General features: G+C 54.8%; 1 protein-coding gene across 1 annotated transcript; it reads left to right on the plus strand.

Annotated features, from left to right (window-relative positions):
* Positions 1 to 1,853: 1,853 nt before the first annotated feature.
* Positions 1,854 to 18,128, plus strand: F10 (coagulation factor X). Its single transcript, XM_081551519.1, has 8 exons — positions 1,854 to 2,038; positions 3,719 to 3,879; positions 8,501 to 8,525; positions 9,566 to 9,679; positions 10,924 to 11,055; positions 14,760 to 15,001; positions 16,298 to 16,415; positions 17,141 to 18,128. The coding sequence occupies exons 1-8, from the start codon at positions 1,969 to 1,971 to the stop codon at positions 17,767 to 17,769; spliced, it is 1,491 nt and encodes a 496-aa protein (XP_081407645.1). The 5' UTR covers positions 1,854 to 1,968; the 3' UTR covers positions 17,770 to 18,128.
* Positions 18,129 to 18,789: the final 661 nt, after the last annotated feature.

Below are 18,789 nucleotides of genomic sequence, written 5' to 3' on the forward strand. Positions count from 1 at the left end.
CGCTCTCCTGGATTCGGGGGCTCTGGTCCCAACCCTGGGAGCCGTGTGTCTCTCCTGGCTGAGGCCCCAGGAGACGACACTGGCATGAGGTCCGGCAGGGACCCTCCGCAGAACGCAGGCTCCCAGGTCCTGCCCGGCTCGGCAGGGTGGGGCAGGCCCCTCGACCTCCCTTCTGTCGAGCCCCTCAGGTGACTGGCACTCAGGCTGCGGGCGGGGAAGAAGGAGGAACCAGGGACTAGGGAGGGGAGCTCCAGGCCCCACCCGGGCCCGGCCCGGTGGGCGCCTGCCCCCTCGGTTCTCACCCGTCCAGCCCGGCACAGCACGCTTAGGGTGCTGGGCCATGCCCTGCTGGACAGTCCAGACACGTCTCGTGTCCCATAACCAGGGCTGAGCGAGCCTGGCCACACATCTGGACACAGTTCCCTGGCCCACCCCTCCTCTACGCATCACCCAGGCTGCCTGAAATGGCAGCGCTGAGTCACTGGGTCAGAGGCCGCCAGGCCGAAGAAGGGGCCGTCTGACCCACAGACCCGGGTGCCCACCACCCGGCCTCCGCCGCCCCGGGCAGGCAGTAGTCTTTGGGGTTCTCCCTGGGCACACACATCACGCACCCCGACCCTGGGCCGGGCCCCCTGGGGCCACTTTGGCTCCAGCTCTGGCTGGAACCCTCAGCCTCGCCGCTAACGCTCTCTGCCCCCATTTCATCTGTAAATGGGGTCCCGCTTCCATGAAACTGGCACAGGCGGAATGAGGTGTGGGGAGGACGGGTCACCCAGCCGTGGATGGTGAAGTGGGTCATCCAGCGTCCGAGCGGCCCCAGCTCACAGCTCAGGCTGCACACACGCGGGAGACTCTAGCCAAGATGCCCCAGGCCCCCAGAGGCCCTGAGCCCAGAGCCTCCTGTTTCTTCCTGAAGTGAAAGCTGGCTGAACTCCTCCTCCTGGAAGAAGAGGGGAGGGGGCTGAAGGGACTGGGCGGGCCTCACCGCGCCGGGCAACGTCAGGGAGCATCGCCTGCCCGGACCGCTGGGCATGGGAGTGGGGCAGAGGCTGACGCGGAGCCCAGCCTCACCCCACACGCCCTGCAGGGCAGAGACGGTGCAGAGAACAGGGGAGATAGGCCCGGGGCTGGCTCTGCCCGGCGCAGCGCGGGACCTCCCTTTACCACAGTGACCTCGCTGCCAAAGCCCAGCCCTGCCTGGGTGCCCAGCAGCAGTGTCTGGGGGCATCACAGGTTCGTTCAGCCCGCTTCCTCAGCACCTCCTCTGTGCAGAGCCGCTCTCCATGCTGGACACAGGCCTGGTGACCAGGCATCCCGCGTGGGGAGGGTCGGGCATGCTTGGCCAATGAACAGAGCGTGAGCCCCTCGCCTCCCAGGACAGCACCCGCCCGCTGGCAGCTCGCGGACGTCCTCCTGCAGAGCCCCGCTCGCGGTCCCGTCCCACACCTGCTGCTCCCCAGAGGGGCGCTTCCTGGCTGGGAGGCCCACTGTGGTGCCCTCACCTCCCGCCCAGCCTGGGAGAAAGCCCCGGGTCCTAACCCCCCGTCCACACCGATGGCCATGGACGACGCCCCACCTCTCTCTAAACCTCAGTTTTCTGTCCTAGAAAAAAAGATGGGACAATGAGACTCGACTTTTATCACGGTCGTAAAGATGGGAACAGGGCTGGATGTGACTGTCTCAGAGCCACAAAACGGCGCGCCTCTGCTCAGAACAAACGCTGCGCACACACACCAGGCCTCCGGACACGGCTTGGGGTGAGGAGCTCGGGCGGGACCTCCCCAGGGCTGCAGAGGCCAGGGTGGGCCGCCTCCCGTCCCTGAACCCCCGCCCCCGCAGGCCCAGGCTCCAACAGGCGGCGGTGATAAGCAGGCCGGGAGCCAGCCGCCCTCCAGCCAGGGCGAGTGGACCTTGCCCCCGAGGCCTGTCGCGGCGGGGACAGACGGCTGTCCTCGGAAGGGCCCCAGCATGGCGGGCCTGCTGCGCCTCCTCCTGCTCAGCACCACCCTGGGGGGCCTCCTGCGTCCAGCGGGGAGCGGTAAGCGGCCCTCACCCTGTGGACCGCAGGTGGCCCCAGGGAGTGGGGAGGAGAGGGTCAGGGCGATGCCCTTGAACTTCCTGAGTGGAGAGTGGGTGCACATCCCCTGTGGAAGCTCGGCCTGAGGTGCCGGCTGTGGTTTCAACCTTGGGAGCTCACGGCCAGGCGTGCCTCCCCGGGGGTGGGAAGTCGGCCGGTGGATCAGAGCAGAAGGAAACGTGGACAGAAAGAGAGAGGGACAGAGAGACACAGGGGCAGAGGGACAGATGGGAGGACGTGGTGCCCGGGGCGGGGGCACGGCAGGCAGAGACAGAGCCTCTGTCTGGGGGCGCCTGGGGGGGGTCACAGGCAGAGAGGGGCTTCCAAGGCAGGGAGGAAGACGAGGGCCAGTGCCACCCCGTCAGGCAGGCTCTGCCCGGGGAGGGGCTGCCCAGCCTGAGACTGCACAGAGGGGGCTCTGGGCCTCCCGGGACCCAGGCCCGTCCTGAAGGCGGGAGAGCAGAGAGCGGAGAAGCAGCCCCAGGCCTGCCTGCGTGCTTGCCTTCCCGGTGAAGCGGAAGTCCAGGAGCCTGGGGAAGAAGAGCGGGAAGGAGGCAGGCGGCGCAGGAGGGAGGCCGCGCGGGGGAAGGGAGAGGGGGTGTGGGCTGTATCTCAAAGCAAGCGCTCGCTGCTGGAGACGTCTGGAGTGTGGGGAGGGGCCCAGAGAGCAAGGCTGAGCCTGGGCTCACGAGGAAAGCCGGGTGTCAGTAAAAGAAGGGGGTTTGGAAGAGAAAGTAGTTGGAGGTAAGACCAACTGGACACTCGAGAGTTTCATAGAGTCTCTAAAATAACCCTAAGAGGAAGGGATTGTGATCTCCACTTGCCAGCATTCAGTAGTAGGCGACCGAGATGCATTTGCCACTCAAGACGGCTTGACTCTGCAGTCCTGTGTTTCAGGGACAGATCGGAAGATCTGAGACAGATAAGGGGGGACACTCACTGTGGGGAGAGGTGAAAATGGAGAGCTCAGGACATGAGCTGGGATGAGAAATATCAACTTAGAGAGTCATCTGTCTCAGGGAGAGACTCAGTTCTTCAGCAGAACAGAGGCAGAGAGAGGAGGCAGAGGGCCAGGGGAAGGAGCCGAGAGCCTCCCGTGGAAAGAGGGCAGGGCGGGCAAGGCGGCAGACGGGGTGGCAGCGTGGGGACGGCTGAGCACAGACAGGCGGAGAGGACCGGGGACCCTCGGACCCCAGACGCTGTCACGGGCAGGTCACAACTCCTTTGTGAGTCGCGAGATCAAGTTAGTCAGTCTTAAATGAAATGGGACAGAATCAAGCAGAAAGTTTTGTAACAGGTACTGTTTCGCAGAAAATAACAGTGAGCGCCATTTCTTGAAACTTTTGTTTTACTTGTGGGTTTGTGTGTCCTGGCGTCTGAAACGATCACGCCTTTAAAAACCACGTCACAACTCCCCACCTAGCACAGAGCTCAGACCTGGGGGAGGGGGCAGAGGGCACAGCTGAGCCTAGGATCCAGCAGAGGAGTGGCCCAGGAGGGCGCGGGGCTCTGCGCAGGGCGGGTGGCCCCCGGCGGGAGTGGGCTCGGGGCAGGCGTCTGACCCGCCGCTCACGGGGTGTGCGGCCCGGGGCACGACCTGCACGTGGGCGAGCCCTTGACAGCCGCCTCCTCCCGCCCCAGTGTTCCTGCCCCGGGACCAGGCCCACAGCGTCCTGCAGAGAGCCCGCAGGGCCAACTCGTTCTTGGAGGAGATGAAGCAGGGAAACCTGGAGCGAGAGTGCCGGGAGGAGGCCTGCTCGTACGAGGAGGCCCGCGAGGTCTTCGAGGACAACGAGCAGACGGTGAGGGGCGGTGCGGCCAGGACGCGGGGCCAGTGAAGTGCGAAGCGTTGGGTCTTGGAATGCGCTCTGGGCCGGGCTGCACACAGGGCCCCTGGGTGCGCACTCTTCACCAGACGTCTGCGACCACACTCGGGGTCCAGGTCATCTTTTTAAGTAATAAGGGTAACTAACACCGGTAGACGTGCATGTTCTGCCCTTCTCCTCAGCATCATTTCCCAAACACTCTTCCTTACTTCCTTATAACTGCCATCCTTATAATTTTAAAATGCCGAATTGTTAGTTTGCCTCAGCCATGCCCCACTGCCTGTGGGATCTTAATTCCCCAGCCAGGGACTGAACCTGCGCCCTCGGCAGTGAAAGCTCAGAATCTTGACCCCTGGACCACCAGGGAATCCCCTAAGTAACCCACATGCTAAAGGAGAAGCCTCAAGTGAAGCTAGAAAATACTTTCAGCTGAACAAAATGGATAGACAACAAAATCTGTGGGACGCAGCTAAACAGTGCTTATAGGGAAATTTATAGAATCACTATGCTTACTGGGAAAGAAGTTCTCACAATGATAATTTAAGCTTCTACCTTAAGACACACACACAAAAAGGCAAACCCAAAAGAGGAGAAATCAGTAAAATTAAAGACATGCAAAACAATGAGAAAATAAATCAAACTGATAAGATTTAACAAGATTGGTAAAAAAGAACACACAAATCATATTAAGAATGAAAGAGGGAATATTACTACAGGCCCTATATGTGTTAAAAGAATAATAAGTGAATACTATGAAAAATTCTATGCACAAATTTGGATAGAATTTGGACAATTTGGAGGGAATGGACAAATTCCTCAAAACCTTGAATTACCAAAGCATGTAATATGACAGAGGTACCCGCAGATTCAACTTCTTAGTTAAAACCCTTTTGAAAAGGAAACGTCAAGGCCCAGACGGTGTCACTGGTGTTTCACCAAACGTTTAAAGAAGAAAGAACACCAATTCTGTGTAATCTCTTCTAGAAAATAAAAGGAAACACTTGTAAGTTTGTTTTCAATCAGCATTACTCTGATGCCAAACCCCACGAAAACAGAAGAAAGGGGGAGGGAGGGACAGAGGTAGAAAGAAAAGAAGAAAGCTACACGACAATACTTCACATGAACCTCTCATAAAAATCCTCAACAAATTATCAGCAAATTGAATAAAGCAGATACAGATATGTATACAGAATAAATATAGATACAGATTTATAAGAATATACAATGACCAAGCGGGTTTATCTAGAGCACACAAGTCTAGCTCAGTATTTAAAAATCAGTAGCATGGACTTCCCTGGTGGCTCAGATGGTAAAGAATCCGCCTGCAATGCAGGTGACCCCAGTTTGACTCCTGGGTTGTGAAGATCCACTGGAGAAGGGAACGGCTCCCCACTCCAGCATCCTGGCCTGGAGAATTCCATGGGCCACGTAGTCCTTGGAGTCACAAAGAGTCGGACAGGACTGAGCGGCTTTCCCTCCCTCACTTGGCGTGATCCATCGATTACACCCACATCATCGTGTCAGCTGATACAGAGAAGCACTGGACAGGATGCAGCAGCCGTTCATAATTTCAAAGTCTTTCAGCAAATTACAACTACAAAGGAACTCTTTCAACAACATAAAGATTATTAACAAGGAACCTGTACCTGCTACTGCAGTGAAAGCTGAATGCTTTCCCCTGATACTGGAGGAAGGCAAGGATGTCCACTGCCAACACTCCTGACCCATCACTGTACTGGAAGCCCTAGCCACGCGGAAGGTTTAACAATGAGTTAAGAAGAAGAAATGAAACTACCCCTATTGGCCAGTGACATAATAATCTACATAGAAAATCCCATGGAATCTAAAAAAAAACCTCTTACAATGTATGTGTCTAGCAAGGTCACATGGAGAAGGAAATGGCAACCCACTCCAGTATTCTTGCATGGAGAATCCCAGGGACAAAGGAGCCTGGTGGGCTACAGTCCATGGGGTCACAAAGAGTCGGACACGACTGAGTGACTAACACAGCAAGGTCACAGACTACAAGGTCAGCACACAAATATTAATCATGTTTCTGTGTAGTAGTAATGTGCATGTGTGTATGCTTGGCCATGTCCGATTCTTTGCGGCCCGCCAGGCTCCTCTCTCCAAAGAACTTTCCAGGCAAGAATACTGGAGTGGGTAGGTTTCCATTTCCTTCTCCAATTAATGTACAGTTAGAAACTAAAAATTAAAAAAAAAAATTAATGCTACTTACTATTGGTCCAAAGAAAAATACCTATGTGTAAATCTAATAAAACATACACGATCTGTATGCTGAAATCTGCAAAATGCTATTGAAAGAAAGAGAACCTAAATAAGTAGACACAGAAGGCTCATGGTTTGAAAGACAACATATTAAGACATTGATTCCTCCCAATTTGATATATGGATTTAATGCAATGCAAATCAAACTTCCATCAGATAGAGACAAGTTGATTCTAAAATTTTAAATATGGGAAAGCAAAGGAATTAGAATAACTAAAACAGTCTTGAGAAAGAAGATAAAGTTGGAGGAATCACACTACCTGATTTAAAGATTTATTATAAAGTTACATTACTCACAGAGATATATTGATGTGTGGTACTGATAAAGGAATAAACACACAGATCGATAGAACATAATAGAAAGTCCATAAATAGATCCACACAAACATGGCCAATTGATGTTGGACAAAGGTGCATAAGCATTTCAGTGGAAAAAGAATTCTTTTTCAAAAATGGTATTGGAGTAATTGTACATCCATATGCAAATAAGGTCAGCTTTAACCTAATTCTCACAACTACACAAAGTTAACTCAAAATGGATCACATAGCTGTAAAGATAAAACAGGAAACTTTTAGGAGAAAATTTTCTTGACACAAAGTTAAGTTAGGCAAAAATAATTAGACATGACACGAAAAGCATAATCCATGAAAGAAAATATAGATAAATTGGACTTACTCTAAATTTAAGACTTTTGCTCTGTGAACAACATTGTTAAGAGAATGAAAATACAGGCTACTGACTAAGAAAATATTTGCAAATCTCATATCTGCCAAAAGATTTGCACTCAGACTTTATAAAGAACTCTCACAACACAAGAGGAGAAAATAAACAATCCAGTTAAGTACAGTGAGCAACAGATTTGAACAGACATTTCACTGAAGAGCATATGTGGATGGCAAATAAACACACGAGGAGATGCTCAACGGGCCTGGGCGCTGCAGAGACGCAGATGAAACCCACAGCGAGACGCCAGGATGCACCGAGGAGCAGCAACCCTGACAAGGAGCGAGCGCTGGGGAGGCCGTGCAGCGCGGGGCTCAGACACTGCCCGGGGGGCGCGGATGCTGCCGCCAGCCTGGAAAATCAGGTTCTGATCAAGTCACCACATGGCTGAGCAGTCTCGTTCCCGGATATTTACTGTAGAGAATTAAAAACCTTTTTTTCACAAACAACCTGTACAGAAACATTTATAGCATCTCTGTTGATAACTGCCCCAAACTAGAAATAGTACAAAAGTCCTTGGTTGGGTGAATGGGTAAAGCAAACTGGTACGCCACACGACAGAGCACTCAGTTCAGTCCAGTTCAGTCCAGTTGCTCAGTCGTGTCCGACCCTTTGAGACCCCATGGACTGCAGCACGCCAGAGAACAAACTATCAATGCGCACTGCGACTTGAATGAACCCTTAGCAATTACTGTCACTTGTCCTTGTGAATTTGTTACAGTGTTTGAATGAGATGCATAAAGTTTCTGACTTGCTTCTGAATCTAAGTAATTGCTTTAGAGATTTTACTTCAGTTGCTCTTGTTTCAGCGAAGTTTCTCCAAACTGAAATTAGTGAAAAACAAACAAGCAAAACATATAGAAACTTCTACAGCTCAAGAAAAGTCATTTCGAATTCCAGTTGAAACAAATAATGTGAAAACCTTGATTGTGGTCACATAATTAGTGATTTTGCTAGAATGAACGGAGAAGGCAATGGCACCCCACTCCAGTACTCTTGCCTGGAAAATCCCATGGATGGAGGAGCCTGGCGGGCTGCAGTCCACGGGGTCGCTAAGAGTCGGACACGACTGAGCGACTTCACTTTCACTTTTCCCTTTCATGCACTGGAGAAGGAAATGGCAACCCACTCCAGTGTTCTTGCCTGGAGAATCCCAGGGACGGGGGAGCCTGGTGGGCTGCCGTCTATGGGGTCGCACAGAGTCAGACACGACTGAAGCGACTTAGCAGCAGCAGCAGCAGCTAGAATGAAAGCTAAAAATGTAAAGTTTGTATCACAAAATATTTTCCAGATGCCATGTTCAATTGTTCACAAGCAAGAAAATGGATGCTAGGATATGATAATTTATTATACCAACATGTATTTAAAAAAAAAAAAAAAGATGCTTAAAGCCACAGCTTTATAAATACAGGATATCTGAAAAAAAAAATCCCTTTTAGATTGAATAGTTCTAGAGCAATTTGTCCCACAAAATGGTCTCTGTTTGGGAAATAGGCTATTCAATTGAGTTATCAGATTATGGCGGTTATTGGTATGAAATGCCTGTTTTCCCTAATGCACTTTAAAATCGTTTTTCCCTTTTAGGATGAATTCTGGAGTATATACAAAGGTGAGAACTTTTCTATTTTAATCCTAAGTGAGAAGGACTCATAAGGGTAGACTGGGAGAGACTGTATTCACATTTTGAAGATGTTTCCTGAATTTCCTTTCCTTCTTTCTGGTGTAAATTTTACTCATCTAAGACTTTTCCCTTCTGAGTGTAGCGACCCCATGGGCTGTAGCCTACCAGGCTCCTCCATCCATGGGATTTTCCAGGCAAGAGTACTGGAGTGGGGTGCCATTGCCTTCTCCGGTTTCCTTAATAGTTATTGTCAAATAGTTTTTTATGGTAACTTTATTTCATTCTAGTTTTGTTAATTATATACATTTAAATCAGTTCATTCCCATCTGAGGATACCAAATTCCATGGTAACTTTTTAAAACCCAAGTATATTAGATAAAAACAAAAAAATAGAATCTGAAACATTGGGTCCTCTCGTAAAGTAACCATCTTGGTTTAATGCTTACAGCATCTGAAATGGTATGAGTTATAATGATGTTTTCATTCTGGTAACGGTGTTCAGATTTCTCACAATGACAACTGGACCCGTCCCTGAATTACACTGCACACGTGTACCAAGAAACGCAGAGGCGTGTTAATGCTGGGCAGGGGCTCTCTCTTCTCCTTTTACACCCAGACGTTTGGCTCGGGCAGCCTGACACCCTGCCCGTCCACGCTCAGCCCAGAGCAAGTGTCCAGTGATCACCTAGCCTCCAGGCTCCTGCTTGCTGCACCCACCCCCCAGCCCAGGGCTCCCCTTCCTGATGTAAAAGTGTTGTCAGTGCTTGGAAAAGCACTGACAAATGTCCCACCAAAAATTGGGAAGCTCAGTCAATGATCTAGTTAGATACATGCCTCACGTACATGTGGCCGCAAAGAGGAGGTGGGTGACAAAGTCCAGACAGAACAACTCGTTTGCAGGAAAACAGGAAGAACCCCAGGTTCATTCGAGTTACCTGAAAACATGTGCCAAGACCAACACAGCAAGCTCGCTTCCCTGACGCAGGGAGTTGCCTGAGAGCGTTTGTTTCCAAGTGCTTCCTTTGCAGATGGAGACCAGTGTGAAGGCCACCCTTGCCTGAATCAGGGCCGGTGCAAAGACGGCCTCGGGGACTACACGTGCGCCTGCGCGGAAGGGTTCGAGGGCAAAAACTGCGAATTCTGTGAGTTCCTTTTCTCGGTGTGTCTTCCGGTCAGAGCTGCCCGGTGGGGAGGAGGGCGGGAGCCAGAGGCCCCGGGAGGGCCCTAGAGGCTGCCGGCAGCCACCGTGGCTCAGCCTGGGCTCAGCAGATTCTGCCACCGCAGCAGCGGAAAGGGCGTCACGGCCCCGGTGTGGGGGACAGGGGACCCCAGGCAGGTCCCTGTTCCTCTGAGCGGCTGCGGAGTGCGCATTTGTGCAGGGCAGGACCCCTTAACGTGGGAGTGGGAACTGACGTCTCTCCGGCTTCTTGTGATTCTGGAAATTCGTGTGGAGTCAGTGCTGAGTGCTCGGGATTGTCCAAATCTGACACGAGTAATACTACATGGAAAAATTGCTGAATTTTCCTAATACAATGACTACTTTTTAACAAAAATTAGGTTAGTATTGGACCAGTTTTCCCTAAGGAGAAAGCTTTGCACGTCTGCTTGTTGTTTCTGAACCTATAATCCTGAGAGCACGCTTTCAGATTGGACACTTCAGAACCTCCCCAGTGGGAATATCAGTCGTGCCTCCGCCCCTCTGCCGTCCGGGGGCCCCCCGTCCCGCGCCCCAAACCGTTTGGCTGACCCAGGGGCTGGCGGGCATGTTTTCTGAAGTTTCTTTAACGTTTGCCCTGTGAGCGTCTTCTCATCAAAGCCCAGCAGTGAAGTGTAAAGCCGGGTGCCAGGGCGGCAGGGCTGATGGGTGTCAGGAGTCTGATGCTGGGCGCACTGGGGGCGGGTGATTGCCCCTCCGCCAGGCTGCGAGGTCCCCTGTGCCCAGCGCCTCTCGAGACCTGGGCGCTCTCCTGGGAAGCGTGTGGCCTCCACCCCTTCACCAGCAGGGAAACAGACTGCGGGTCTAGGTAACCCGCCCAGGTCACTCAGTCATGACGGCCGGCCGGCCGCCGGGAGCCGGCCTGGGTCCAGGAGCAGGCTGCCGCGCCTCCCTTCCGCCACACGGAGCCCAGACCCCAGGGCCCTGCAGCCCCGCCAGCTCGGCACGAGGCCCACCTCCCTGGCCAGAGCCCCCCGCCCCTCCGCGGGCTGAACCTGAGACCCTCTGCCCCCAGGCCTTCCCCGGCAGCTTCCCAGGGCCTCAAGAAGCCGGGCCCCCACCCCGCGGGAGGCGGTGGGAGGGACGAGGGCCTGCCCAGGGTTCTGGCCTGGCTCAGGGCCCCCCAGCCCTTTGGCCGGGCAGCACCCTCAGCCCTGCGCCTCCCCGCAGCCACGCGTGAGCTCTGCAGCCTGGACAATGGGGGCTGCGACCAGTTCTGCAGGGAGGAGCGCGGCAACGTGCGGTGCTCCTGTGCCCGCGGCTACGTGCTGGGCGACGACAGCAAGTCCTGCGTGTCCACAGGTGGGGGGCTGCACAGGTGTGGACTGGGGGATGTGGGGAGTGGGGGTACACAGGTGGGTTGCGGGGTGGTGAGGGCCAAGCCTCCACGTGGGGAGCACAGTCTGGAGACAGACCTGCTGCTTCCGAGAGCCGTCTGAGGGACGGGCCTGTGACGTCCGTTCCTATGGGCATGTGGTGCATGAGGGTGCACACAGCCCGGCCCCCAGCAAACCGTGGAGCTGCTGCCATGGTGCCTGGCACCCCAGGAAGGGCGTATGCTTGGGAGGCTATAGTTACCAGGACTGGAGCTGCGGGCTGGCCAAGGAGCCTCGGAGGGGGTGCAGGGGCCAGGGTGGACCCTGGGGCCCTCCAGGACTGATTGGCTGCAGTGGGTCAGACAGTAATGGCTTTTCCCTTGATAAAGCTGGACACCACGCATCTGGCCCAGGAGCTCAGGCAGGGCTGAGTGAGGGCCCAGTGCTTGGGGGTCCTGGGGGTGGGCGAGCCGCTCCCCACAGTCACACACCCCAGGGGAGGTCCTGTCTGACCAGGACTCCCCCTGTGTGGGGTTGGATTGGGCCAGAGGACCTGAGAGGCCACGGCCCCGGTCAGCGCAGCCTTCAGCAGGCTTCCCACTGGCCCCGCAGCACCGATCACCGGGGGTGGTTAGGAATGCAGAGTCCAGCCGCTGGCTGGGGAGGTGGGCAATTTCAGGGCAGTGGCAACTGTGCAAATTGAGCCTCTCATCAGGTGGAGAACAGTGAGATTAAGTTTCTGTTGGTAAAAAAAAAAAACAACTGAAGTCGCACAGTTGTGTCCAACTCTTTGTGATCCCATGGACTGCAGCACGCCAGGCTTCCCTGCCCATCACCAACTCCCGGAGTTTACACAAACTCATGTCCATCAAGTTGGTGATGCCATCCAACCATCTCATCCTCTGTTGCCCCCTTCTCCTCCTGCCTTCAATCTTTCCCAGCATCAGAGTCTTTTCAAATGAGTCAGTTCTTCTCATCAGGTGGCCAAATTGGAGTTTTAGCTTCAGCATCAGTCCTTCCAATGAACACCCAGGACTGATTTCCTTTAGTATGGACTGGTTGGATCTCCTTGCAGCCCAAGGGACTCTCAAGAGTCTTCTCCAACACCACATTTCATAAGCATCAATTCTTCAGCACTCAGCTTTCTTTATGGTCTAACTCTCACATCCATACATGACTACTGGAAAAACCATAGCCTTGACTAGGTAGACTTTTGTTGGCAAAGTAATGTCTCTGCTTTTTAATACACTGTCTAGGTTGGTCATAACTTTTCTTCTAAGGAGTCTTTCAATTTCATGGCTGCAGTCACCATCTGCAGTGACTTTGGAAGAAGTCTCTTCCAAGAAAATAAAGTCTGTCACTGTTTCCATGGTTTTCCCATCTATTTGCCATGAAGTGATGGGACTGGATGCCATGATCTTAGTTTTTTGAATGTTGAGTTTTAAGCCAACTTTCTCACTCTCCTCTTTCAATTTCATCAAGAGGCTCTTTAGTTCTTCTTTGCTTTCTGCCATAAGGGTGGTGTCATCTGCATATCTGAGATTATTGATATATCTCCCGGCAATCTTGATTCCAGCATGTGCTTCCTCCAGCCCAGCGTTTCTCATGATGTACTCTGCATATAAGTTAAATAAGCAGGGTGACAATACACAGCCTTGACGTACTCCTTTGCCTATTTGGAACCAGTCTGTTGTTCCATGTCCAGTTCTAACTGTTGCTTCTTGACCTGCATACGGATTTCTCAAGAGGCAGGTCAGGCGGTCTGGTATTCTCATCTCTTTCAGAATTTTCCACAGTTTGCTGTGATCCACACAGTCAAAGGCTTTGGCATAGTCAATAAAGCAGAAATAGATGTTTTTCTGGAACTCTCTTGCTTTTTTAATGATCCAGTAGATGTTGGCAATTGATCTCTGGTTCCTCTGCCTTTTTTAACCCAGCTTGAACATCTGGAAGTTCACAGTTCACGTACTGTTGAAGCCTGGCTTGGAGAATTTTGAGCATTCCTTTGCTAGCATATGAGATGAATGCAATTGTGCAGTAGTTTGAACATTCTTTGGCATTGCCTTTTTTGGGATTGGAATGAAAACTGACCTTTTCCAGTTCTGTGGTCACTGCTGAGTTTTCCAGATTTGCTGGCATATTGAATGCAGCACTTTCACAGCATCATCTTTTAGGATTTGAAATAGCTCAACTGGAATTCCATCACCTCCACTAGCTTTGTTCGTAGCGATGCTTCCTAAGGCCCACTTGACTTCACATTCCAGGATGTCTGGCTCTAGGTGAGTGATCACACCATCGTGGTTATCTGGGTCATGAAGATCTTTTTTCTATAGTTCTTCTGTGTGTTCTTGCCACCTCTTCTTAATACCTTCTGCTTCTGTTAGGTCCCTACCATTTCTGTCCTTTATTGTGCTCGTCTTTGCCTGAAATGTTTAAACTTAAGCTGGTCCAAAATTATTTTAACTGAAGCCATTTTTTTTTGACAAGCTTGCAAAAAAAATTTTTTTTAATTCCAGGAGTAATCACAGATCAATTTAAAATAAATTTTGATGTTTGAAAATAAAATTAGGTAAACTACTTCCTGGTGCAAAAAGATCTGTTCTAAGTCACGGACAAACTGGTACAGAATCTCCAGGGGCAGAGATTACAGATGCTGATGCGGCAGCAGCTCGAGTCGCTGAAGAGCTCCACTCTTGTGAGCACTCCTGCGCCCTCGGCGGGCCTGCGGGGCCGGGGCCCCCGGGACCCAGGTGCCGCTCGTCTGAGCTTAGACACACGAGGCGAGAGGGAAGCCTTGGGGCCCTGCAGGTCCTCGACTCTCCGCCCCTGTCCTGCCTCAGTCCCCCAGTTGGCAGTCATACTACGAAAGGAGGCTTTTCATGGGCAGTGACACCTCCCCCGCGCTGGGCACTTCTCAGTCTAGCTTGTGAAGCTCAGCACAGTGTTCCTTCTGCCCACAGCACTTCTTTTTCTCTGGTGTGGTATTCGGTTCAGTTCAGTCAGTTCAGTGGCTCAGTCGTGTCTGACTCTTTGCGACCCCACGGACTGCAGCTCGCCAGGCCTCCCTGTCCACCACCAACTCCCGGAGCTTGCTCAAACTCATGTCCATTGAGTCGGTGACGCCATCCAACCATCTCATCCTCTGTCTTCCCCTTCTCCTCCTGCCTTCAATCTTTCCCACAATCAGGGTCTTTTCAAATGAGTCAGTTCTTCTCACCAGGTGGCCAAAGTACTGGAGTTTCAGCTTCAGCATCAGTCCTTCCAGTGAACACCCAGGACTGATCTCCTTCAGGACGGACTGGGTGGGTCTCCTTACGTTTAACACACACAGTAGAGTTAGCGGGGTTCGGGGCACGATGCACCCCAGTCCCCCTGTTCTGCCATCATGCTCTCGATGTATTAACAGCAGCCATGTCACCTGCCGCCCCGCGGTCCTCTGTTCATCCACAGCCCCCTGACTTTTGCACGCATCCCAGCAGATTGCAGAGGCCCTGTGACCCGTCGGCACTGACCAGCCAGAGGTCAGGGCTCCCACCCGTGACCACCCCTACCCAGCAGGACACAGGGCGCCCCACTCCGCACAGACTCCTTGCGGGCCCTGCCTTGTCCCCAGGCCCGCTCCTCCGCCCGCTCCCCCCGCGGCGGGGGCCGCGTCCTCCTTGCCTGGCTGAGCCTGTGCGTTTCTTCCAGAGCCCTTCCCCTGTGGGAAGTTCACACAGGGACGCAGCCGGCGGTGGGCCATCCACGCCGGCGAGGACGTGCCCGACGCCAGCGAGCTGGAGCAGTACGACCCTGGAGACCTGGGCCCCACTGAGAGCTCCTGGCACCTGCTGGGCCTCAACAGGACCGAACCCAGCACCGGGGAGGACGGCAACCAGCTGGTCCGGATTGTGGGCGGCAGGGAATGCGCGGAGGGCGAGTGCCCCTGGCAGGTGACTGCAGGGTTTGGAGGCCAGGTGCTGGGCGGGGGAGGCGTCCCCACAAGTCAAGGGTCTGCTGCGGGTGATCGGGCACCGCCGGAGGAGCCGGGGTTGAAAAGGCTGGGCCTCCAGCCTCTCGGTCACCACACCCCCCACCAGGCAGAGGAGGGGCCCCAGTCTGGGCCGTAGGGTGGGGTCTGTGGGCAGAGGGCGGCCCCCCGAGGCCGGTGCGTGCTCTTGGGTTTGACAGGAGATGAAAAGAGTCACTCTTCTTGTTTCACTTCTAATTTGAAAGATCCTTTCACCCAAACACCTAAGTCCTAATGAGGCAGATGGCGCCTCAGTGAAACGGCTATCCATTCATTTCCAAAGGTAAAAAAATCACTCTTTGGTTGTCAATTTGGACTCAAGTTGCCAGACTTAGCAGTGAAAGCACAGGCTTCCCCTCACATGTGAGTTTCACATCAACAATGAGCGACCTTTAACAGCCCGTGTCCCGAATGCCACACCGGACACACGCTGGAGATGACCTGCTGTTTACCTGAGTGGGTCTCATGGGGCCTCCATTCCACCCAGATGCTTTGCTTGGACCTCAGGTTTTTAGTGTCCAGAGCCAAGATGGCTTCTACAAGTGACGTTCCCAGAGCTGTGACAGTCCTCGGTAATGACGTCCGCTGGCCCATGGCTACACGCTGGGCCTGCGTCTGTCTGATGTGTCACGAGCCCGCGGAAGGTCACGCCACACCTAGCCATCGTCCCCAGAGAGTGTGCTGCGGCTCACGGCAGCTCTGGGTGTTTTGAGTGTCAGTCTGAAGGTGCCAGGGCCTCTTCCCCGAAGTGTAATGTTGTCACCCAGGAAGGGTGGGGAGAATAAAGACCAGGAGGGCCTGGCGGGCGAGTCTGGAGCCCGCAGCACTGGGTACTTGGTAGGACCGTGGGGTCCACGGCAGGCCCACTCCGAGGACCAGCAGGGCTGGGCACCTGGTGGGACCGTGGGGTCCACGGCGGGCCCACTCCGAGGACCAGCAGGGCTGGGCACCTGGTGGGACCGTGGGGTCCACGGCGGGCCCACTCCGAGGACCAGCAGCGCTGGGCACCTGGTGGGACCGTGGGGTCCACGGCGGGCCCACTCCGAGGACCAGCAGCGCTGGGCAGGACGGCCTGTGGGGGTGGGCGCGGGGGCGTGCTGCTCGGGGCCTCATTCCAGCCTGAAGACCACACGAGCCCTTCTGCGGGGAGGCCCACGCAGGCGGAGGCGGGGAGGAGGCTGGTTAAGGGTAACCCTCCCCGGCACCCGCCTCTCCCCAGGCTCTGCTGGTCAACGAGGAGAATGAGGGATTCTGCGGGGGCACCATCCTGAGCGAGTTCTACATCCTCACGGCTGCCCACTGCCTGTGCCAGGCCAAGAGGTTCACGGTGAGGGTTGGTGAGTGCCAGCCACGCCCACAGCGCTCTCCTCCTGTGTCAGACACTGGGACGGACAGACGCTGGAAACACGAGGAGTTAAAGCCCTGAAACCCTGGGGGGGAGGGGAAGAGGGGGCCCCCTCCTCCAGGAAGCCCGCCAGCACCCCTAGCAGTCTGAGCAGCCGCCACATTCTGTCTGAGGGTTAATTCCAATCACCCCCCTTCTCTGCCAGGTCTCAGAGCACCTGTGAGCACCCAGTGCAAGCCACAGACGTGAGCCACACCTGCAATTTCTAACTTGCTAGTTACATTGCCTTTTCATTATACACTTTACAAGTTTACAGGTGAATCTCATTTCAGTAATTATAGATACTGTCAGCTCCACATGTAATCAGTTTTTGCAGTACTTGGGAGAGATTTCCAGTTATTTTCTTCATTCTGAGTCTGAGAATTGGCACTCATGGCACACGTGGGCTCTGACCAGTGCCCACCTGGCCCCGTGGCCGGGAGGGTTGGTGTCTGGCAGGTCAGACCTGGTGGCTGGTCCCACCCACGGGCGGACAAGGGGTCAATGACTGCTGACACCAGTCGGGAAGTAGAAGTCTGTCTCCCCGCCTCGCGCTTCTGTCCTATATTTCACATTGTCCAGTGACCACGTGTCAGGCTTTAAGCAGAAAGTATCACGACTACTTTAAGGTGTCAGCGACCTGCTGGCCCCGAGCTGATGGCCGTGTCCCGTCCTCAGGTGACCGGAACACGGAGCAGGAGGAGGGCAACGAGATGGCCCATGAGGTGGAGATGACCGTGAAGCACTCCCGCTTCGTCAAGGAGACCTACGACTTCGACATCGCGGTGCTGAAGCTCAAGACGCCCATCCGGTTCCGGCGGAACGTGGCGCCCGCCTGCCTGCCCGAGAAGGACTGGGCGGAGGCCACGCTGATGACCCAGAAGACGGGTGTCGTCAGCGGCTTTGGGCGCACGCATGAGAAGGGCCGCCTGTCGTCCACGCTCAAGATGCTGGAGGTGCCCTACGTGGACAGGAACACCTGCAAGCTGTCCAGCAGCTTCACCATCACGTCCAACATGTTCTGCGCCGGCTACGACGCCCAGCCTGAGGACGCCTGCCAGGGCGACAGCGGCGGCCCCCACGTCACCCGCTTCAGGGACACCTACTTCGTCACTGGCATCGTCAGCTGGGGCGAAGGGTGCGCGCGCAAGGGGAAGTTCGGCGTCTACACCAAGGTCTCCAACTTCCTCAAGTGGATTGACAGGATCATGAAGGCCAGGGCGGGGATCGCGGGCAGCCGCAGCCCCAGTGAAGCCCCCGCCACCTGGACGGTCCTGACTCCCCTTCAGCTTGGCGCTGGGCTCTGAGCGGGTTCCCTACCTGCCTGATTAGAGCTGTGTCCTCTCCTTAGCCTGGTTCTGTTCTTGCCCGTGGAAGTGGAAATGAGACTCCAGGGGCCAGGCCTGGGGCCGCCTCCCGCCCCCGCTGGGAGTGTCCCTGGGATCGGGTAGCCCTGCACACACGGGTCGGCGCAGCTCCGGGAGGAGCCTCAACGCCTGTCCTGTCCCCAGTGTGTCTCTCTGTCCTCAAAGGCCCCAAGCTGCGGCCCAGGCCGCTCAGGACTTGGCGGAGGTGCTGGGAGCTGGGCTGGGGGCTGGGTTGGGCAGGCTCCCCGGGAAGAGGGGCCCAGAGGGCTTCCTGTTGCAAGGATGTTTTGACATTGACATTGACCTATCGGCTGGTTCTTTACCGGCTTCACCGCCGAGTCCCCCGGGCCCGGGCCCACAGACTCTGGAGCCCCGGACACGTCCCCCGGAGTGACTGTCCCCAGCTGGGGCTCTGAAGTCCCAGGTCCAGGCAGAGTCCAGAGCACTAACCTGGCTCTGACGAGTCCCCGCTGCCCCCCAGGGCCCCTTCACGCCAGGTGCATGCCGGGGGGCTGCGGGAGGGGGGCCCCTCCTCAAATGGTCTCGTCCCCAGGCCAAGCCCACCCACCTGCACCAGCTCCAGGCCCTCAACCCAAACAGTCAGGAAAATCAGATGTGCTTCTCAAAGACACAGTCACCTCAACAGGCCCTGCTGTTTCCCGTGCCAGTTGCCTTTTGCGTAACCCAACGAAGCAAAGTTTCAAAGTTCCATCCCAAGAGTCCCCAGGGGTCACTGGACAGTTTTGTAAACAGGAGATATTGCAAGTTTGGAAAAATCAGTGGGAACAGGCTTCCCAGAAATGGTCAAACCAGAGGGTTTGTTCCTGAGTGTCCTGCCTTGACCTCCGCAAAGGGAGGCCCCACAGAGAAGGCCGTGGGGGCCAGGCTGGCGTGGTGGGGCTGGGGCCTCTGGGCAGAGTGAACCAGGTGGGCTCTTGAGCAGTGGCTGTTCGGAGTCCC

This window comes from Giraffa tippelskirchi, chromosome 12 (assembly GCF_054371585.1).
Source record: "Giraffa tippelskirchi isolate mGirTip1 chromosome 12, T2T-mGirTip1v1.2.pri, whole genome shotgun sequence".
In the NCBI taxonomy this organism is placed as follows: Eukaryota; Metazoa; Chordata; class Mammalia; order Artiodactyla; family Giraffidae; genus Giraffa; species Giraffa tippelskirchi.